The sequence below is a fragment of the Vigna umbellata genome, chromosome 3 (assembly GCF_029865625.1).
Source record: "Vigna umbellata cultivar VRB3 chromosome 3, Vumbellata_1.0, whole genome shotgun sequence".
Lineage (NCBI taxonomy): Eukaryota > Viridiplantae > Streptophyta > Magnoliopsida > Fabales > Fabaceae > Vigna > Vigna umbellata.
The window spans coordinates 21,610,368-21,634,809 of NC_142167.1; the positions used below are offsets into that span (position 1 = coordinate 21,610,368).

A 24,442-nucleotide genomic window follows, 5' to 3' on the forward strand; every position below is an offset into this window, starting at 1 on the left:
TACAAATCTCAATCTCATCTCATTAAATTAACATTTTATTATTTTTACTTATTTTTATAGTTATTTTAATTTTTATTTGTATTTAATATTTATGTAATTACGATACATTTTTAATATTTGATAATGAAAAAAATTGTGAATGTAAGAGCCTGGAAAGTATAGGACTGTTGGGCCTTATGATTGAGGCAGCCAGGCCCGTAAAGCTAAGGGCACCATGACCTTAGAAGGGATTTGTTTATTTTCCAACTCTGAGTTCATTAGCCAGCTTCTCTTTCTCTCTCTAAACTCAGTCTTCTTCTTGCTCTGCCTTCTCTCTACCCTCACACAAATTTCAACCGTTACATTGTCTTATAGGAGGTGTTCTTTCGCTCACGGAGTTGAGGGCTTCCTATCCATCCGATTAGTTTTCGTTTTGGACGGGTAAGTCAGTTTCTCCACTCTTCTTGAACCTAGGGCATGCAACTTTACTGGTTGCATGCAGCTGGATAGTGTTTCCCTTTTTATTCTCTGCCTATTCTAGCTCTAAGAGCTGTACTCTACCCCAATTTGGTGGTTTGTAGGTTCTGTTGAACTTATTTTTGTGCGAGGGTTACGGTTTCGGGACTTCTTCTAAAAGTGTTGTGCTTATAACCACCAAGGTAAGGGGAGCTAGACTTCTGTTTGAATTGGTAGTTCAATAGGTGTGTGTATTAAATTTTGTATGTTGTTGTTGTGTGAGCTGAAATGTAATACTTGTGTAAGTTAAATCATGTATGCTTTGAATGACTAATGTTGAATCTGATGAATGTTGGTTGTGAGCTGATTTGAACATATTGTGCAATTGTAATTGGATAAGTTAGGTGATGGTTTTCTGTTATAGTAGCTAGTTGTGGAATGTTAAGTGAAGTGGTAGTGTTTTAGATAAATTTTAGAGGAAGTGAGGTGGTGAAATTTAGAATTAGAGGTTAGGAGTTCATTTGGTCTATTCAGGCACTTTGGGTAAGTCATTTGGGACTTGGGTGAGTCTTTCAAATGGTCAAAAACAAGATAGAAGTGGTAAAATCGAAATTGGGCCTTAAGTATAGAAATTGGTGCTTTAAAAGATGAAACTTGATCCTAATCACTTTAGATTAGTAATGGGGAGGGTTAGGATCCTCTAGGCCGGTGTAATTGAGCTTAATACATGAATTGGAGGTCATAGAAGTTGGCCAAGAGGCCTATAAATGGTAAGGGCTGGTGTGAGTGTGTGATTCTGCAAAATTCGCGTTCTGTAGATGATGCAGAGTCGCTATGCGAGCTGTCTCAAATAGCGAGACCCTATAGAGGGTGCTCACTGTCTGGGTAATTCACTGTGCGAATTACGAGAGGGTGTTGCTCTCTGTTTGTGGATTCGCCTGGCGAATCCTATCGCTATGCAACTGGTGGTGGTTTGGGACCACTGCCCATTAAATTCGAAAGGCGAGTGGGGCGCATAACAAGAGTTGTAAGGGGGTTGGTCTCTGTCTGGACTCTCGCATAGCGACCTGGGTGCGCTATGCGCGAGACCCAAAGTCTGATACTTATTCAAACTTAATTCGCAAGGCGATCTGGGTGGGTGCACTATGCGAATAGCGCTTGTCTCGCCCTGCGAGGGTGGTGCGCTGTGTGACGAGTATTGAGTCTGGTTCTCTAATTACATCTTGTGCTGCGTTTGATTAGTGTGCTCTTTGGTTGTTGGTGAAGTATTTCATTGCATCTATAGTAGTGTATTGTGATATTCAAACAAGTATGTGGATGGTAGCAAAAAAAAAGTGTATGGTTATAAGTGGTGGTAAGATGATACAAGTTGTAAACCATGTTCCATCTGTGTAGGATCTCTTGGTGAGATTCTTAGTGTTTAGAATGAGAGTAGGAGCTCAGTCTTGGGGGTCATCCTGAAACTCCAATGGTCTTTCTTCTCGTGTAGAGAGGATTGCACCATGTGGTGAGGAGTAGCAGGAGGTCTTAGTCTTGGGAGCTTCCAGTATGCCTCAAGGCCCGGAACAGACTAACCTCGTGAGTGTGGTAGGGTGGGGGAGCCCAGGTTTCACAAGCCACCACGAGTGCAAGACCCGCCATAGTTTGACTATCATTCTAAAGTCCGGACGAGTCAAGTCTAGTACTTAACATGATAGGATGCGAGTTTATCTTGCTTGATTGAAGTTAACTCTTGCATGCACATATTGTCATATCGTATGCTTTTTATATAATTAGCTCACCCTTGCTTGTTTGTGTTCATGTTATGTTGGTGTGTTTTCTTTTGCGATGATCATCCACTTGGATGGGAGCAGATGTCGAGGAGGTGCCCTTGGAGCAAGCCTTGGAAGAAGAGGATGCTGAATCCTAGTATCATTAGGATATCTGTACCTTGAATTATGCATTTTGAAAAACTGTTATATGTAGAACCTATGACATTTTGGAATACTCTAATACCTCAAGTTTAGCTTCATAGCATTTTAAGGATGACTGTAATTCCCAATACTCTGTTATATATTTCCAACTGCTTTCTATTATTATAAGTCAATGACGTCTTTATTATATATGCATTACCTATATTTTAGGGATGTCAGAGTGAATCCATCACATCATTAATAATATTAGGTTTATCTTATTTTGATTTTTATATTTTATAAAAAAAAATCAGTTAATATGTAAAATAATAAATATATTTTTATAGTTATTTTAATTTTTATTTGTATTTAATATTTACGTAATTACGATACATTTTTAATATTTGATAATGAAAAAATTGTGAATCCATCACATCATTAATAATATTTTGATTTTATATTTTATAAAAAAACATCAGTTAATATGTAAAATAATAAATAAATGGGTATAATCCTATATACAAGTACTTACATTAATAAAACAAACTTATTAGGTATAAAATACAAATGAAAATAAAAATATCAATGATAAAACTTTACTTGTCTTATATGTTCTTATTATGTTAAAAAAAATTTATTTAATGTCTTTTATTTAAACTAAATTTTAGAAAACCTTTCAATATTTAAAAATTATAAATATAGCTAATTATTATTTAACTTTAAAAAGATAAAATTATGATATTATTAATATTTCACATGTTACATTTTTTTACTCTATATAAAATACATCCATAAAATAAATAGCCAACTATTTGCTATAATAAATCTAAAACCTCTAATAAATATTTAAAATCCAATCACTCTCATCCCAAGGTGGATGATTACCTCTAACGACTTGAACTCTTGTTTCTAAAATTTGTAAGATGTGAGCTATTTGTTCTAAGGGAGTTTTTGAAATTTGCACTTTTCTCAATCCATTCAAAGAACAAAAATCAATTAGGAGATTATCTAATTGTTGACAATCGTGGATAATCACATTTTGAAGTCTCTGCATGGCACCATTGCCTAATTTGCACTTTCCAAGTGACAAATATTTCATTTCCAACACTTCCAGCTGTGGGAAGCCAACAACCACACAGTTGAGGTCAATGGAACTCACATGGCAATCATCACCCAAAAGCTTCAAAATTTTGATTTTAGAGTGATTTCTCAAACCATTCATCCCCTCATTAGTAATGCACCTAATCTTTGACAATGATAACTCTGTAATGCTTGGGGGAAATATGACCTCAGAGGTTAGGAGGTTGAAAACATTATCAATCATCAATATATTCAAATGCTTTAATTGTTGTAGGTTCTGCAATAAATTGGGTAACTCACCTTCATAACCAAAGATGTTCGCGTACAACCTCATCCTCTTAACATTGAGAAATGTTCCTTTCTTTATTAGAAATGTTGTTTGCGTATTGGGTATAAGGAGAGAGATGGTTTGAAGATTCCACATCTTCTCATCTGATTCTGAACATCTTCCTCGCAACTTGATAGGCCTTGATGTATTCAAATGCCTTAAATGCTTGAGTTTCCATATTTGAGCAGGGAAAGAAATTGGACTCTCAAACCTATAAGTACCCAACTCTATGGTTTGTAGATTCCAAAGGTTAAGTATTGAATCTGGAACAAAGTTAACATTCCGTGAGTTTATTTTCAAGTACCTTAAGTGGTTGAAGTTCCCTAAATTGTAAGGGATATTTTTGCACCTGTTAGGTCCAAAATCTAACACTCGAACCAATTTGAAGTCGTCCAAAAGCCATTTCCACTCTCTCCCACCAACATTATACTCCGATCCAAAGAAAAACAGGGAACGAATACATGAATGGTCATTGTTGCTTGAAGAAATGTAGTGACCCATGTCACTCTGAATGGACAGTCTGCGAGGTTTGATAGGGATTAGAATGTTGTTGTCTGTAAAAATTTCAAACACTTTGTCTTCTTTGCTTTCTGATATGCAAAGATCTCGAAGAAGATCATGAATTTGACACCTTGCCAAACCTCCATTAGACTTCATTCTTGCTACTTGGACCAAACTTCGATCTATGAGCTCGTACAAGTAGTCTTCCGCAACATCATCTGGGTCTCTATTTCCTGTATCTTGTATAAAACCCTCCGCAACCCATTTTTGCAATAATGGCATAACAGGTATTTCAAAATCTTCAGGAAATAACCCAAGATAGAGAAAACATGATTTTAGTCTCCTTGGCAAGTTGTCGTAGCTGAGCTTCAGAACTATATCCTTCACTTGGGTCTCGTCTCGAGTCAGATACCAATTAACATGACCTACCACTTTAGACCATTCTCTATCTGACTTTTCCTTCTTCGCTAGCATCCCTGCTAAAACAATGATGGAGAGCGGTAAACCACGACAACTTTGAACCATCTGCTTTCCCAGGGTCTCCAAATCAGAAGGGCAGTTTTCACCTTTAAACACTTTCCTGCAAAACAACTCCCAACTTTCTTCTTCACTCAGGAATTGAAGATAGTGAGGAACATCATCACCAGCATGCAAGGCCACGTCTTTCAAACGACTAGTTATCAATATTCTGCTGCCTCTGTTGTTGTTTGGAAAAGCATCTTGCACCTCGTCCCAATCCTGCGTTTTCCACAAGTCATCTATCACCACAAGATACATTTTCCTCTCCAAGCAGTTCCGCACCTGTTTCTTCAGCTCTTCCTCACTCGGGCTGTTAATGTCTTCGACGCTTTTCTTACCCTTCTTGTTGCCTCTGCGTTGTTGTTCAGACTTTGGCATCAGATGCTTAAGAAGGCCAAGCAAAAGCTCCTTAACTCTGCACAAGTTTGAGACATAAACCCACGCGTGACAATCAAAGTGGTTCTTCACCTGGTCGCTATTATAGACCTTTCGGGCAAGAGTGGTCTTTCCCAATCCCCCCATGCCAACAATAGAGACAACTTTACGATTCGAACCACCTTCCTGGAGTCGCTTCACGACATCCTCGGAGTCCTGGACAAAGCCAACCACATGTTCTTCCTCCACGTCTCTTCTTAGCTTGTGCAGCGATTGCAACCTGTCCTTCTCCTCCTCCTCTTCTGCTGCAGATTGATTAGTGGTTTCTCTGAAAGCATCATATTTTTCCTTGTTGTCGCGTATCTCGTTGAGAGTGGTTTTGAGCTTGTCTATTTTTTGGGCTACGTCGTGGAGCAACCTTGCTTGGCCAAAGCCACGGAGCATCCTCCCCAGAATGGTTCTTCTCTTGTAAATGGCAACTTTTGCTACGAAAGTGTCGATGACATCCTCAGCTAAGTGGGCCACATCTCTGATTTGGTTCAAAACAGTATGTTCCATTCCCTTCTTTCTCTTGGTGGTATTGAGAAGCTCTTTGATCATTTGAAGTTCGTACTGGAGGGACTGGACTCTGTCCTCCACGCCATACAGCAAGTTAGCTTCGCGTGCGGCAAGCTGGGCTAAGTGATCTAAAACAAAGGTAACTACATTCTCTGCCATTACAGCGTGGAGGAGCGTGTAGGTTTGGATACTAGGTTTGTGGTTGGTGATGGAAGAAGAATAACAGGGATTTAACTAAGGCACCAGAAAAAGCAATGCAGTGTAGCTTGCAGCCACATACGACAGAGTCCAAATATATATTATGTAAAGCGATTGCAATAAAGAATTTACAAAGGCTTTGGGTGAAGACTTGAGGTTTTATTTTTCCATTTACTAGGCGTGAACCGTAAGAAAGAAGTGCATAGTGACAGCTTCATTCATTTTAAAAGTTGCTAAGTGCACATTTGGCTCAGAATATTTATGTTTATGACAGTACAACTGGCTTCAGTTTTTCCTCGTTATAAAATGAAATAGAATAATATATATCAGAGAATGGGTAAGAGATTGACTAAGAATATATTAAATTTTTTTAATATATTTCTCTAATTTTTTTAAAATATTAAAACATTTTAATTTAAATATGTAACACTCAAATATGTTTTTCCTTATAGTTATTTATATACAAAAGTATTTATACGAAGGTCGTCTACAAAATAAAGATAAAATAACAAGGTCTTGATGTTACATCTATTTAGACTCAGCTCCAAAATATGCATATCCACTGATCACATTGAAAACAACAGAATGGTAAGATACTATAAGAGAGGTATTATTAAACATTGAAGAAATCATACTGAATCACTGTTATTCTTTGTTAAGTTATCTACACTATATTAAACTATATGTGTACACATTCATTTTTCAAATTATATTTCATGTTATTCAACTCCGTAATAGTTAAAGTCTTTTTCTAGTGTGATTAAATATAATCAACAAACTCTTTCATATATATTTTAATTATTATATATAATGTCATATTAGTAACACCTTCCTGCTATGTTTATTGCACCTTGTATTCATTTACCTAAGAATATTTATATTTATGATATTAGACGTAATAGAATAATATATATTTAAGAGACTGATTTGTTTTTTTTTCCCACATGTAGTTAATCTATACAGCCACTTGTTTATATGTTTAAAAAAATGGATGTAAGAGAGGAATAAATCAACCCAAATATTTGTGCTTAAATTTTTTAATTCAAAATTTATTATAATAATTATTGCAAAAGAAGGTTAATGGGACATCCGACTCCTAGAAAACAAAATTCATTTACCTTGGACAATGAATTCACGTAAACAAATATAAAAAATGAGTTTTTCTTATGAGATAAACATTGACGTATGAGTTTAACTAAGGTATTGTATTTTAATCCTAATTTTTACCACGGATGTAGTTTAATTAGACATAAATTTACGTTTGGTCTCATATTTATTGACGTAAATTTATGTTAAATATTCTATTAATCAACGTAAACTTTAAAATTAAATAAAAAAACGTTCATTTTGACTTAAATCCAAATTCTATGATTAGAAAAATGAAAAAACTATATCAATACAGATATTCTATTTTATATTAAAATAATAATAATTTATTTAACTTAAATAATAATAAATCTAAAAAGTAGATTACAAATATTATATATCATCTTCTGTGTAAATGATCATTCATTCCTTCTTCAACATTTTTTTTTTTGTCAATATAGTTAAAATATATAATATTTGATTGTATTGTAATTATTATTAATACAAAAGATAAATATGTGATAACATATTTTTTCAAGTTCCTAACACATTTATTTCAAACAACAAACATGATGAGAATTTTGGGAGGAGTAGATTTATAGAAAAAAAATGACATTATCTCTAACTAAGGATTGACATTTGATTATTTTTACTTATTTTTATAGTTATTTTTATTTTTATTTAGTATTTATGTAATTATGATACATTTTTAATATTTGATAATGTAAAAAAAATATGAATCCAACAAATCATTAATAATATTATGTTTATCTTATTTTGATTTTTATATTTTATAAAAAAATTAGTTAATATGTAAAATAATAAATAAATGGATATAATAATCCTAGATACAAGTACTTACATTAATAAAACAAACTTATTAGGTATAAAATACAAATGAAAATAAATATATGAATGATAAAACTTTACTTGTTTTATATGTCCCTATTATATTAAAAAATATTTATTCAATGTATTTTATTTAAAATAATATTTAGAAAACCTTTAAATATTTAAAAAATATAAATATAGCTAATTATTATTTAAATTTAAAAAGTCAAAATTAAGATATTATTAATATTTCACATTGTTACATTTTTTTACTTTATTAAAATACATCCATAAAATAAATAACCAACTATTTGGTATAATAAATCTCAAACTTATCCAATCACTGACATTTTAGGATAATACCCTCTGACGACTTGAACTCCCTTATATCTTTCTAAAATTTGTAAGAAGTGATCTAGTTGTTCTAAAGGAGTTTCTGTTATTTGTACTTTCCTCAGTCCTTTTAAAGATTGAAACCCAATCACGAGATGATATAAATATTCACAACGCTGGATACTCACATTTTGAAGTCTCTGCATTGCACCATTACCTAATTTGCACTTTCGAATTGACAAATATTTCATTTCCAACACTTCCAGCTGTGGGAAGCCGCCATCCCCGCAATTGAGGTCAATGGAACTCTTAGACCATTCAACACCCAAAAGTCTCAAAATTTTGATTTTGGAGTGATTTCTCAAACCATTCATTCCCTCATCAGTGATGCACTTAATCCTTGATAACCATAACTCTGTAATGCTTGGGGGAAATATGACCTCAGAGGTTAGAAGGTCTAAGACATTATAAATCATCAATGTATTCAAATGCTTTAATTGTTGTAGGTATTGCAATAAATTGGGTAATTCACCTTCAAAACCGTCGGTCTCCATGTACAACCCCATCTTCTTAATATTGGGAAATGTTCCTTTCTTTATTAGAGATGTTGCTTGTGTGTTGAGTATAAGGGGAGAGATGGTTTGAAGATCCCACATCTTCTCGTTTGATTCTGAGTATCCTCCTCGCAACTTGATAGGCCTTGATGTATTCAAATGCCTTAAATGTTTGAGTTTCCACATTTGAATAGGAAAAGAAATTGGACTGTCATACCCTAAAATACCCAAGTCTATGGTTTGTAGATTCCAAAGGTCAAGTATTGAATCTGGAACAAATGTAGCACGAGTTGAGTTTATTCTCAAGTACCTTAAGTGGACGAAGTTCCCTAAATTGGAAGGAATCTCTGGGCACCTGTTATGTCCAAACTCTAAGACTCGAACCAATTTGAAGTCATCCAAAAGCCATTTCCACTCTCTCCCACCAACATCATACTCTGGACCAAAGAAAAACAGGGAACGCATACATGAATGATTATTGTTGCTTGAAGAAATGTAGTGACCCATGTCACTGTGAATGGACAGTATGCGAGGTTTAGTAGGGATTAGAATGTTATTGTTTGTGCAAACATCAAACACTTTGTCCTCTTTGCTCTCTGAAATGCAAAGATCTCGAAGAAGATCATGAACCTGACACCTCTCATAACCTCCATTAAACTTCACTCTTGCTACCTGGACCAAACTGCGATCGATGAGCTCGTACAAGTAGTCTTCCGCAACATCATCTGGGTCTCTATTTCCTGTATCTTGTATGAAACCCTCCGCAACCCATTTTTGCAATAATGGCGTAACAGGTATTTCAAAATCTTCAGGAAATAAGCCAAGATAGAGAAAACATGGTTTTAGTCTCCTTGGCAAGTTGTCGTAGCTGAGCTTCAGAACTATATCCTTCACTTGGGTCTCATCTCGAGTCAGATACCAATTAACATGACCTACCACTTTAGACCATTCTCTATTTGACTTTTCCTTCTTCGCTAGCATCCCTGCTAAAACAATGATGGAGAGCGGCAAACCACGACAACTTTGAACCATCTGCTTTCCCAGGGTCTCCAAATCAGAAGGGCAGTTTTCACCCTTAAACACTTTCCTGCAAAACAACTCCCAACTTTCTTCTTCACTCAGAAATTGAAGATAGTGAGGAACATCATCACCAGCATGCAAGGCCACCTCTTTCAAACGACTAGTTATCAATATTCTGCTGCCTCTGTTGTTGTTTGGAAAAGCATCTTGCACCTCGTCCCAATCCTGCGTTTTCCACAAGTCATCTATCACCACAAGATACATTTTCCTCTCCAAGCAGTTCCGCACCTGTTTCTTCAGCTCTTCCTCACTCAGGCTGTTAATGTCTTCGACGCTTTTCTTACCCTTCTTGTTGCCTCTGCGTTGTTGTTCAGACTTTGGCATCAGATGCTTAAGAAGGCCAAGCAAAAGCTCCTTAACTCTGCACTCGTTTGAGACATAAACCCACGCGTGACAATCAAAGTGGTTCTTCACCTGGTCGCTATTATAGACCTTTCGGGCAAGAGTGGTCTTTCCCAATCCCCCCATGCCAACGATAGAGATAGCTTTACAATTTGAATCACCTTCCAAGAGTCGCTTGACGACATCCTTGGAGTCCTGGTCAAAGCCCACCGCATGTTCTTCCTCCACGTCTCTTCTTAGCTTGTGCAGCGATTGCAACCTTTTCTCCTCCTCCTCATCTTCTGTTGCGGATTGATTAGTGGCTTCTCTGAAAGCATCATATTTGTCCTTGTTGTCGCGTATCTCGTTGAGAGTGGTTTTGAGCTTGTCTATTTTTTGGGCTACGTCGTGGAGCAACCTTGCTTGGCCAAAGCCATGGAGCATCCTCCCCAGAACGGTTCTCCTATTGTAAATGGCAACTTTTGCTACGAATGTGTCGATGACATCCTCAGCTACTTGGGCCACATCTCTGATTTGGTTCAATACAGTATGTTCCATTCCCTTCTTTCTCTTTGTGGTGTTGAGGAGGTCTTTGATCATTTGAAGTTCGTACTGGAGAGACTGGACTCTGTCCTCCACGCCATACAGCAAGTGAGCTTCTCGTGCGGCAAGCTGGCCTAAGTGATCTATAACAAAGGAAACTACATTCTCTGCCATTACAGCGTGGACGAGCGTGTAGATTTGGATACTGGATTTGTGGTTGGTGATGGAAGAAGAATAACAGGGATTTAACAAGGTACCAGAAAAAGCAACACAGTGTAGCTTGCAGCCAGATACGAAAGAATGTCCAAATATATATATTATGGAAAGCGATTGCAATAAAGAATTTATAAAGACTTCGGTTGAAGACTTGAGGTTTTATTTTTCCATTTATTACGATACAATATTTAATTTTTAGGCGCCTTCCTGTTATGTGCACTGTACCTTCAACTCATTTCACTAACAATATTTATATATCAACATCATTCTCCAAAATAATTAGCTCTTTTTTATTAGATTTATATGTTAACATTTATATATCAAATTATTTCATCTAAAAGTTTAAACATTTAAATTAATTTTATTTTATTAGATAGAATGATTTAATATAAAAAAATTTACAAAAAATTTAACGTTAATATAAAAAAAACTTAATTGAATCAAATAAAAATTAAGAATTTAATTAAACTTTTTATAAGAATTAAAAGACAAAAAAAAATTATAACACATATTAGTTTCTTAAAGACAATAAATGAATTTATTTACTAAAACTCATACTAATATTGATAAAAGACCAAAATTGACTTAATATATTAATTACTGATCAATTTAAATAGTTAAAATTTTGATAGTTAATTTCAATGATTAATTTAAGCTCTAATTACTAATTATAATTTTTTATTTTTAATAGTAATTATTTTAAAAACCAATAATTTTTATTTATAAGTTATTATCTAAACTAATCACTATAATCGTTCATATTTATATTTTTAAATGTCTAAAATTAGTTGTTTAAATATTTGAATGTAGTTCATTCAAACCTTTTCTCAATTTCAACTATGATAATAGGAAAACTTTCTTTTCGAATTTCAATCAATTTTTCCGTTTACAGTTAATTGTATTGCATTATTTTTCTGAGTCAAGGTTTCCTACAAACAATTTTTAGATTTTTCTTTTAATATTTCGTATGGTTGTTCCAATTTAGTTTGTATAAACAGTGCTAAATCATCAACGTATTTCTCTTATTTTTTTTAGGTAATCATTGAACAAAGAATAGTCAAGTCATCTACACTATATTAAACTATATGTGTACACATTCATTTTTCAAATTATATTTCATGTTATTCAACTACCAAACACTCATTTACATTTTTTTTTTTATCTGTTTTTGTTGTTTTGAACACACTTAATCAAATTCTTCTAATGTTTTTATAATGTTTGAACTCTAAATCATCTAGATAAATATATATAAAAGACACTCCGATATTCAAATTAGTAATCTAACAAAAATGGATAATACAGTAAAATTTTATATAAATCATTTCTTTATATAAACATTAAACAAATCATACTAAATCACTATTCACTAGTAAAAAAAGTGCAATCTAACGCGTCATATACGCTTCAGTTACGCAAAACCCGAAGCGTAAAAGACTATATACCTCGGTTACATCTTGACCCGAGGCAGAATGGTGATATTGCCTTGGTTAAAAGAAGACCCAAAACCTATACCTCTGTACTAAGCACACTTTTTCTCTGAAAAGGCCCTATTGCCTCAGGTTGTCAGACGACCGTTGCCTATACACACGTTTTGATTTTTTAATCTGCACATTTTGTACATTTGCACAGTCAAAGACTGCTTCTTTCTCGTGCTCTCTCTCTTCCCCTCCGCGCTCTCCCTCTTCCCCTCCGCGCTCTCCCTCTTCCCCTCCACGCTCTTCCTCTTCCCCTCTGCGTTCTCCCTCTTCCCCTCCGTGCTCTCCCATTCTTCTCCTCTCTCGTTGTTGTAGCCTCCGTCGCTGTAGCCTCCGCTACTGTTGCCGCCGCTGCCTCCTCTAGATCCACCGCTCCAGATCGCCAAGCCCAAATCGCCAAGCCGCTCCAAATCCGCTCCACAACGTCACCGCCGTTGTCTCCTCGCTCCACAACGTCACCACCGCTACCTCCCCTCTACGTCCACAACGTGACTGCCACTGCCGCCATCGTCGCGTGGTGTTCCTGCTGCCGCTGCCTCCTCGTTGGGTTCTTGCTGCACCGTCGTGGCGGATTGTCTCTGTTGCCGTAGTCGCTCCCACGGTCCTGGTCATCGCAGCAGTGGTCATCCGTGGCTTGGTAAGTGAAATTTTTTTGGATCTTGTCTTGGTCTTCTCTTTGGATCCAGAGACATTGAAAACACCATTTTCAAATAAAACCCTCCACTGTCAATCTCTTTCTTGATCTTCTAACATGCACATTTTTGTTGTTCAATTTTTCAGTTATGGACTCGTGAACCACAAAGGACCGAACACAGATTCTCGTACAGATTCATCATCCAGCTTTAACCCTGTTATGAATTGAACGAAATCGTGGGTTTTTGGTCTCTTTGCAGATAAATCAAGTTTACAAAAATAATGAGGGTTCTGTTTATGTTTGTGTGATTGGTTTCGAAACGGTGGAAGAGTGTAGCAGGATTAATTAAAAAAACAAAACCTTACGACATCGGTTACAATGAACCGAGGCGTAATCGTATCCTTTACATCGCGGTTCATAACCGAGGCATAAAATGTACACCTTTTTACTTCGTTTAAATATGTCTCGATTGTAAAACCGCTGCCTATAAAAAAAAACTATTTACTCTTGTTGCACTAGTGATTATTCTTTGTCAAATCATTACACTATATTAAATTATATCAATGTCAAGTCATCTACACTATATTAAACTATATGTGTACACGTATTGATTTTTCAAATTATATTTCATGTTATTCTACTCCGTGATAGTTGAAGTCTTTTTCTATTGTGATTAATATAATCAGCAAAGTCTTTCTTATATACATATTTTAATTATATTTATATATATAATGTCATATTAGTCAAAGCTTCCTGCTATGTGCATTGCACCTTGTATTCATTTACCTTAGAATATTTATATTTATGATATTAGACGTAATAGAAATTATATATATATGTAAGAGACTGATTTGTTCTTTTTTTCTTTTTTTCACATTATGTGAGTAGTTAATCTATACAGCCACTTGTTTATATCAAATTGCAAACACGCCACTTCAACCTCCGTTTTCTATACTTTATTATAATACATATTTTTCATCACTAATATATCCGACAAATACAATATCAAAATTTATCAGTATACTTAATATGTTGATTAATTTATGTTGGTTAACTAAGAAGGTCAAACTAAATTTATTAAAAGGTTTAAATGAAAGAAAGACAATTATAATTTTTAGTATATAATATAGTGCTTTTAGTACACGTATTTTATTTTTAAATAAGGGGGTGAAGTTTTATATTTAAAATGGTCAGTCAACAAATATCATATTTTTTAATTGTTTAGATATATAAATATATAAATGAGAAAATGATAATAAAAGAACGACCATGGTAGAGTTTCATATATTTAAATAATGGATGTCAGAGACGAATAAATCTAATATTTGATCGTGTTGTAACTATCAATAATACAAAAGATAAATATGTGATAACATATTTTTTAAGTTTCTAATACATTTATTTCAAACCACAAATACGATCAAGAATTTGGAAAAAGATTTATAAAAAGACAGAACAATACTAATGAGATATGAATTTCATCTAAATAAGGAATTGACATTTCTAACAAAAAAACATAAGATAATATATTTATGACCTTATATATTGTTTAATATTTTTATCTTTACTTAACGTTGGATTTAGATTCATTTAAATTTTTCATTAAAACACATGAACAATGAAATGTCATCGTAGGTTATTCATTTTATTGAACACATTGCAAGTACTCTTCAATTCCTTTTCCATTATTCTAACGTGATATGCATTCATTCAACTTTGATTTATAACTATATATGTTACGGACTCCATTGTCATATATAGATAATACAATACAATTCTCATTTTTCTAGTTCAGATTAAGTTCCAACTCATTTAAGTTAACATTTATCTTAATTTATTAACACGTGCAAATTAAATCTATTATTTTAAATTTGATAAAATTTGACATTGTTGTCCAAAAGTTGTGATAGGTATGTATAGAATAACATTATATGATTTTTGAATTGAAATTACTCAAATTTTAAGGTTAAACTTAATATGTATACATTAGCAAATTATGAAAAAGTATTTTTTTTTTCAAAAATGTTTAACCAGACAATTTAAGACTTAGCATTAAATGAATAATGTTTAATCATTTTTACTAAAAATTAAAACTAAGATTTGCTAACATCAATACAATATTTATTTAAATAAATACAGACCTAGCACAGCACGAACACTTCCTCTTCAGTCTTCTTGCGTTCTCCATCGTGTCCGACCTTAGCACAAAGCTTCCTCTTCGAAAATGAAATGGTGCAGTGAATGACAAAATGAGTCAAATGAAATCAGAGACAGCAAACTGAAATCAGCGAGAGAAAGACTTTACTAAAACCCAACGTTTTATTTAGCGCGTAAATGACAGAATCACCGTTTCCAAATTTGGGCCCACGGCCTGTAAAAGTATTGTTCTTTGTAATCGATAACAACTTCAACTCCGTTTGTTTCCAAATTTTGGAAGATGTGAGTCACTTGTTCTGAGAAAGGTTTTCTTGTATAAATCACTAATTTATTCAAATGCTTCAATAGTTCTAAGCTTTGCAATAAATTAGGTAATTCATCTTCATCATCATTAATCTCCATCCTCTTAATATTGGGGAATGTTCCTTTCTTTATTAGAGATATTGCTTGCTCATTGAGTACAAGACAATAGATAGTTTGAAGATTCCACATCTTCTCATCTAATTCTGAACATCTTCCTCGCAATTCGATAGATCCTCTTACACTCAAATGCCTTAAATGTTTGAGTTTCCACATTTGAACAGGAAAAGAAATTGAATCAATGTTATAAGGCCACCAATTACTCAACTCTATGGTTTCTAGATTCCAAAGGTTAAGTATTGAATCTGGAACAAATGTAATAATATTACCTGACTCTATTCTCAAGTACCTTAGGTGGGTGAAGTTCCCTAAATTGGAAGGGATCTTTCGGCACGAGTTAGATCCAAAGTCTAACACTCGAACCAATTTGCACTCGTCCAAAAGCCATTTCCACTGTCTCCCACCAACATCATAATATGGCCCAAAGAAAAACAAGGAACGAATACATGAATGGTCATTGTTGCTTGAAGAAATGTAGTGACCCATGTCACTGTGAATGGACAGTCTGCGAGGTTTGGTAGGGATTAGAATGTTATTGTCTGTGCAAACTTCAAACACTTTCTCCTCTTTGCTCTCTGATATGCAAAGATCTCGAAGAAGATCATGAACCTGACACATCGCCAAACGTCCATTCAACTTCACCCCTGCTACCAAACTACGATCAATGAGCTCGTACAAGTAGTCTTCCGCAACATCATCTGGGTCTCTATTTCCTATATCTTGTATGAAACCCTCCGCAACCCATTTTTGCAATAATGGCGTAACTGGTATTCCAAAATCTTCAGGAAATAAGCCAAGATAGAGAAAACATGGTTTTAGTCTCCTTGGCAAGTTGTCGTAGCTGAGCTTCAGAACTATATCCTTCACTTGGGTCTCATCTCGAGTCAGATACCAATTAACATGACCTACCACTTTAGACCATTCTCTCTGTGATTTTTCTTTCTTGGCTAGCAGTCCTGCTAAAACAATGGTGGAGAGCGGCAAACCACGACAACTTTGAACCATCTGCTTTCCCAGGGTCTCCAAATCAGAAGGGCGATTTTCACCCTTAAACACTTTCCTGCAAAACAGCTTCCAACTTTCTTCTTCACTCAGGAATTGAAGATAGTGAGGAACATCATCACCAGCATGCAAGGCCACCTCTTTCAAACGACTAGTTATCAATATTCTGCTGCCGTTGTTGTTGTCTGGAAAAGCATCTTGCACCTCATCCCAATCCCGCCTTTTCCACAAGTCATCTACCACCACAAGATACCTTTTCCTCTCCAAGCAGTTCCACACCTGTTTCTTCAACTCTTCCTCATTCATGTTGTTAATGTCTCCAGAGCTTTTCTTACCTTTCTTGCTGCTTTTGCGTTGTTGTTGAAAATTTGGCATCAAATCCTTAAGAAGGCCAAGCAAAAGCTCTTTAACTCTACACTCGTTTGAGACATAAACCCACGCACGACAATCGAAGCGGTCGTTCACCATGCTGCTATTGTAGACCTTTCGGGCAAGGGTGGTCTTCCCCAATCCCCCCATGCCAACGATAGAGACAATTTTACGATTCGAACCACCTTCCTGAAGTCGCTTGACGATGTCCTTGGAGTCCTGGACAAAGCCAACAACATGTTCTTCCTCCACGTCTCTTCTTAGCTTGTGCAGCGATTGCAACCTTTCCTTCTCCTCCTCTTCTTCTGCTGTGGATTGATTAGTGGCTTCTCTAAAAGCATCATATTTGTCCTTGTTGTCGCGTATCTCGTTGAGAGTGGATTTGAGCTTGTCTATTTTTTGGGCTACGTCGTGGAGCAACCTTGCTTGGCCAAAGCCACGGAGCATCCTCCCCAGAATGGTTCTCCTCTTGTAAATGGAAACTTTGGCTACGAATGTGTCGATGACATCCTCAGCCAAGTGGGCCACATCTCTGATTTGGTTCAAAACAGTATGTTCCATTCCCTTCTTTCTCTTTGTGGTATTGAGGAGCTCTTTGATCATTTGAAGTTCGTACTGGAGAGACTGGACTCTGTCCTCCACACCATAGAGTAAGTTAGCTTCGCGTGCGGCAAGCTGGGATAAATGATCCAAAACAAAAGAAACTACACTCTCTGCCATTACAGCGTAGACGAGCGTGTAGATTTGGATAATGGGTTTGTGGTTGCGATACTGTTTAGCTTGCAATGGCATAATGCATACTATGAAAAGTGGCTGCAATAAATAACAGCAATTTTTATAAATGGAAAGTGGGAAATAACGTGTGAAATGAGTGTAAAAACCGTGTTAAAATATATTTTCTCGATAAATAATGCACCAGGAAAAACAATACAATAAAAAGAAGAAAAATAATACTTTATTGGTCCATTGACTTTGAGTCAACCATGACTAGTCAACCATGGCATCTTCCTGCTATGAGCATTGCAATTTCTACCCATTTGCCTTTAAGATATTTTCATTTATGACAGTACATCGTATTCAAATTGCTATCAGAGCACTCTCACCTTTGTCTTGTATACTTTAAATACACGTTTGTCTTGGATGTACGAGACGAATAACTCAACCGAAATACTTGTGTTTACTATAACACTCTAAAAAAAATCAAGTATTACACGCGATTGAATATTTTAAATAACGATACTTTACTATTTTATTTTAAAAATATCAAAAATATAAATAAAATTTTATAAGAAACTTCATCGTTTAAGAAGTTTTATTTTTAATACTTCTTTCTTTAAAATTTTTTGAATCCTTTTTTTTTTTAAATTCTAACTCTCTACTTATTTATAGGAAGACCCAGAGATTGTTTGAATGTTTCTTGAGACAAATTTGACACACTTTAGCAAAATTAATGATAAAGAAAACAATTAAATCTTTTAAAAAATTCATTTATAGCAATAACATGTGAACCTGATATGGTTACCATACCACATAATGCATCAAACTCAACTTTGAGATTATTATAACATTATTGTTTCCGTTGTAGGGTCAAGTAACTGTCAATTTCTTCATAATTTCCTTTCTAACTGTTTGGAGGAGTACCTGTCAAATGCTCTTTGATGTTTAAGTTAGCAAATAGTCCATATGGGATCAAAGCAAAAGTATTAAATGCACAGTAAAATGGGATCACGTACATCTTACCTTTGATATTTATTTATAGTTTTTGAGATGAGCTTAAGATCAGTAAAACCTTAATTTTGGCCTAATCTCGACTCATCATCCTTAATGAATATTTACTTTAATCCTTAATGTGGGGAAGCTGGTCATTAAGCTAGAGCTAAACTCTCATCTTGCTCGGTTGGTACCTTCGTATATGATAAAATTGTCCGATCACACATCGTACGCGGTCCAACCTTACGGTAGAGTTACGATTATTATTGTATAGAGGTAAAATAGATATAAAAGTATACATTTTTATATTTATAAAAAGAAAAAGTAAAATATAATAAAAAATAATGTAAAATAGGTATAATTTTTTTTTTGTTAAATTTACGTCGTCCGATAAAAAAAATTGAATGGATAGAAAAAGAAAGATAATTTATCTCTAAAGTAACTTTAGACATGTTATAATTTACTTTCTTTTATATTATTATTACAACTAAATGTAGTTCATTCAAACCTTTTCTCAATTTCAACTATGATAACAGGAGAACTTTCTTTTCCAATTTCAATCAATTTTTTCGTTTACACGTAATTGTATTGCATTATTTTTCTGAGTCAAGGTTTCCTACAAACAATTTTTAGATTTTTCTTTTAATATTTCGTATGGCTGTTTCAATTTAGTTTGTATAAACAATGCTAAATCATCAACGTATTTATGTTATTTTTTTAAAAATTTTAAAACATTTGAATTTAAATATGTAACACTCAAATATGTTTTTCCTTACAGTAATTTGTATACGAAGGTCGTCAACAAAATAGACATAAAAGAAGGTCTTGATGTTACATCTATTTAGACGCAGCTCCAAATATTCATCCATAACAACAACACAATGGTAAGCTTCTAGAAGAGAGTTGTTATTATATCACATCTTTAGATAAACATTGAACAAAGAATAGTCAAGTCATCTACACTATATTAAACTATATGTTTACACATTCATTTTTCAAATTATATTTCATGTTATTCAACTACCAAACACTCATTTACATTTTTTTTTTCTTGATCCGTTTATGTTGCTTTGAACACACTTAATCAAATTCTTCTATGTTTTTATAAAGTAAATTTCTATTTATAAAATTTCTTATAAGACTCTCATAATTAGTTTATTCTTTATATTTGTGTTTTCTTAGTGTTACTTTATGGCTATTTAAAAAAAAATCACCTATGTTGCTTATTTTCACATACGTTTAACCTTGATGGAATATTAGCTTATAATAAAAGAATATGTGATAAATTATAAAAATATCTTTATCTTTTTTATTTCAATTTTAAAGTTCAACATCTTTTATATTTTTTATTTATGAACATTATTTCCAACCAAGACTTAATACTATTTAAAATTTGACTGAGCTAAAACACAGTGACAATAAAGAGGTCAAAGTTTGGGTGTGAATGAGAAATAAAAAAATAGAAACAAAAGCTATTTTGTATAGTAAATAGTTTAATGGTAGTGGGCAAGGTAATAATGTTGTCATAATATTATAAACTATCTCATACCTAATAATTGTACTTTATAATATAAAATGAATTATTATGCATCACTATACCAAATTTTTAATTAACCAATTTTATATTTTGGAACAAAACAACAATTACATGTAAGCGCACTCGTCATGTGTAACATATTCAATTATAGCACTCATCTATATTCTAAGCTTAACGACTAAATACTAGTGTAAAATTGACTTTGAACGTTTTTTTATACACGTTTGTGTGTAAAACTATCAACATAAATAATTAATCGGTGACATATTCGTAAATAAGTGAAACTCTAGACGTTCGTTGTATAGGGAAACGGACGTTTATAATGTTATAGACGTTCGTGCTCCCTAGGAGGGACGTTTAAGGTGCTGAAGCCAATTAATTCTCCCACTACCCTTTTGGCAACTTAGACGTCCATCTTGGGGGGCTGGACGTCCGGACGTCTATAATATAATGCCCCCCAAGACGGACGTTTAAGAGACTAAAGCCAATTAATTCTTCAACCACCCTGTCAGCAACTTAAACGTTCGTCTTGGGGGGCCGGACGTCTATGATATTATAGACGTCCGTGCTCCCCAACGAACGTTTAAGAGGCTGACATGGGGAGTTGAAACGTTAATTTGTTCAGTCTCGTAAACGTCCCCTGCCACGGACGACGTCTATAATATTATGGACGTCCAAGCCCCGTAAACGGACATTTAATGACATATTTTTATTCAAATGTCATCCTATATATCAAATTTAAAATTATATTTTTATTTAAACAAGAGAATAATAAATAGAAGAAAAAGTAAAATGAAAAAAATAAAAATTTTAATATATTTATTTAGTTCAGTAATCCAACTTTCACTTTCCTCTTAAATATTTTTTTCTTCTATCCTCTTTTCCAACTTTAAGGAAATCTAAAGAGAGGATTAATAATCATGTTATTCAACTCTGGAATAGTTAAAGTCTTTTTCTATTGTGATTAAATATAATCACCAAAGTCTTTCATATATATATATATATATATATATATATATATATATATATATATATGTAAGAGACTGATTTGTTTTTTTTTTCTTTTTTTCACATTATGTGAGTAGTTAATCTATACAGTCACTTGTTTATATCAAATTGCAAACATGCCACTTCAACCTCCGTTTTCTATACTTTAAATACATATTTCGCTCCGACTTGGATCAAATTCACTAAATATATATCTTTAAATTTTTCATCACTAATATATCTCACAAATACAATATCAAAATTTATCAATATACTTAATATGTTGATTAATTTGTTTTGGTTAACTAAGAAGGTCAAACCAAATTTATTAAAAGGTTTAAATGAAAGAAAGACTATTATAATTTTTAGTATATAATATAGTGCTTTTAGTACACGTATTTTATTTTTAAATAAGGGGATGAAGTTTTATATTTAAAATGGTCAGTCAACAAATATCATATTTTTTAATTGTTTAGATATATAAGTATATAAATGAGAAAATGATAATAAAAGAACGACCATGGTAGAGTTTCATATATTTAAATAAATGGATGTCAGAGACGAATAAATCAACCGACATATACACTTGTGCTTACATTTTTTCAATTTAAAATTTATTATAATAACTATTGCAAAATGTGAATTTTGTAAGTTTTTTTTATGGGATATCCGAATCCTAAAAAGCAAAATTCATTTACCTTGGACATTGAATTCACGTAAACAAATATACAAGTTGAGTTTTTCTTATGAGATAAACATTGACGTATGAGTTTAACTAAGGTATTGTATTTTAATCCTAATTTTTACCACGGATGTAGTTTAATTAGACATAAATTTACGTTTGGTCTGGTATTTATTGACGTAAATTTATGTTGAATATTGTATTAATCAACGTAAACTTTAAAATAAAATAAAAACCGTTCATTTTGACTTAAATCCAAAATCTATGATTAAAAAAATGAAAAAGCTATACCAATACAGATATTCTATTTATATTAAAATAATAATTATTATTTAATTTAGATGACTTAAACTATAATAAATCTAACTATCCCTATTTATGCAAAAAAAAAAAATTACCAACATTATATATCATCTTCTATAAATATCATTCGTTCCTTTTTCAAAACCTTTTTTTTATTAATATAGTTTAAATATCTAATATTTGATCGTGTTATAACTATTAATAATACAAAAGAAAAATATGTGATAACATATATTTTTTAAGTTTCTAATACATTTATTTCAAACCAAAAACACGACGAAGAATTTGAAAAAGATTTATAAAAAAAAACAATACTAATGAAATATGAATTTTATCTAATTAAGAAATTGACATTTCTAACAAAAAAACATAAGACAATATATTTATGACCTTATATATTGTTCAATATATATTTTTATCTCTACTTAACGTTGGATTTAGATTCATTTAAATTTTTCAATAAAACACATGAACAATGAAATGTCATCGTGATAGGTTATTCATTTTACCAAACACATTGCAAGTACTCGTCAATTCCTTTTCCATTATTCCTAACGTGATGTGCATTCATTCAACTTTGATTTATAACTATATATGTTACAGACTCCATTGTCATATATAGATAATACAATACAATTCTCATTTTTCTAGTTCAGATTAAGTTCCAGCTCATTTAAGTTAACATTTATCTTAATTTATTAACACATGCAAATTAAATCTATTATTTTAAATTTGATAAAATTTGACATTGTTGTCTAAAAGTTGTGATAGGTATGTATAGAATAACATTAAATGATTTTTGAATTGAAATTACTCAAATTTTAAGGTTAAACTTAATATGTATACATTAGCAAATTATGAAAAAGTTTTTTTTTTTTCAAAAATGTTTAACCAGACAATTTAAGACTTAGCATTAAATGAATAATGTTTAATCATTTTTACTAAATCTCAAATTAAAACTAAGATTTGCTAACATCAATACAATATTTATTTAAATAAAATTAGCAAAATAAATACAAACCAATAATTAACTAACTTTTATATTTAACTAGTCCTTCTTTTCTTATCTTCTCTACATATTTTGTTACCTTTTGTTTTTCAAATATCTCTTTTAATATCCTTCATTCATTAGAAATTTAAAATATTTATATTTAGCCTCATCATCTTGTTTACTTTCTTTATCTCGATTACTTTCTTTATCTGTTAGAAATATAAGGTTTGATAATTAATTAGAAATAATATTAAAACAATAAATATTTTTTAATAAAAAACTTGTTAGATTATCAAAATGTTATATTTTTTTTAATGATGTTATTGTCATTACCTACGACAAATAAGGAATGGTCATTATCAATGTCATTGGTGTAGATGATAATGATGATATGTCATTCTTCTTAACATTTTCCACATCTCTATTTATAATAATAAAATGATAGTTAACCTTACCACAAATTATATAAGTGATTAAAGATGACAAAAAAAAAATGTTGTGGGTATCTGTGGACAAAATTTGCAGAGGAGATAATTGGACAAAATTTTGAGTACTCAATATAAAAACTAACGAAGACTTAATTAAAAATATCCAATTTTAATAAAAAGTTTAAAATTTAATTAAGTTTATTATTTATGTATTAGTTTCTCATATCAATTCCTTCGATTTTCTTTTCTACATGTTTTTGGGTTATTCCATGTTGACGCTACATTACTTTGAGAAGAAACAGGTTTTTAATATATTAAGCATAATAAATGGATGTTTCTTCATATATGTTCTTAACATCCTATGGATTTCGTGATCCACTCAGATAATATTTTTAAGTAGACATAATATTTTATTATGTTAATTGATGTAATAGTTAAAGAATATTTTAATATGAATAAAAATTATTTACAAGTTTCAATATTTTAAAATTTATTATTAAACTAATAAAATTAGTAGTGTGATATAGAAATATCAGAAAACTAAGTATTACATATTATTTATATTTAAAGTAATAAAAAGGTAAACCAGTTCAACCAAATAACTGGAATCGAAAATAGAAATTTTTATCTAAATTAATTTATAACATATCCAGTATAAATATAAATTGTATTTAATATTTAAAATTAATTATACAGATATGCATGTATTTATTTTGTTTTCATTTTTATATTTGTTTTTGTTTTAAATTCTAAAATACTCATTTTTTATTTGTAACTCATAATAAACCGAAATGTTTAAAATACTTTTTCTTCTTAAAATTTTAGTTAGATAATTTTTATTTATTTTCATTTTTTTTAGTATTTTAAAAACTTACTTTTTTATGACATTTTAAAAAC

The 24,442-nt window shown here is 32.3% G+C and overlaps 3 protein-coding genes across 3 annotated transcripts; all 3 read right to left on the reverse strand.

Annotated features, from left to right (window-relative positions):
* Window positions 1-3,162: 3,162 nt before the first annotated feature.
* Window positions 3,163-5,966, reverse strand: LOC148201905 (putative disease resistance RPP13-like protein 3). Its single transcript, XM_088111015.1, has 2 exons — window positions 5,941-5,966; window positions 3,163-5,908 (listed from the first exon to the last, which is right to left on the reverse strand). Exons 1-2 carry the CDS (start codon window positions 5,964-5,966, stop codon window positions 3,163-3,165), a joined length of 2,772 nt encoding a protein of 923 aa, XP_087967141.1.
* A 2,063-nt stretch (window positions 5,967-8,029) lies between these two features.
* LOC148201906 (disease resistance protein RPP13-like) lies at window positions 8,030-10,856 on the reverse strand. The gene has a single exon (XM_088110200.1). The coding sequence runs from the start codon at window positions 10,806-10,808 to the stop codon at window positions 8,136-8,138; it is 2,673 nt and encodes an 890-aa protein (XP_087966326.1). The 5' UTR covers window positions 10,809-10,856; the 3' UTR covers window positions 8,030-8,135.
* Window positions 10,857-15,011: 4,155 nt separating this feature from the next.
* LOC148201907 (disease resistance protein RPP13-like) lies at window positions 15,012-17,731 on the reverse strand. Its single transcript, XM_088108197.1, has one exon. The coding sequence runs from the start codon at window positions 17,697-17,699 to the stop codon at window positions 15,303-15,305; it is 2,397 nt and encodes a 798-aa protein (XP_087964323.1). The 5' UTR covers window positions 17,700-17,731; the 3' UTR covers window positions 15,012-15,302.
* Between the last annotated feature and the right edge of the window lie 6,711 nt (window positions 17,732-24,442).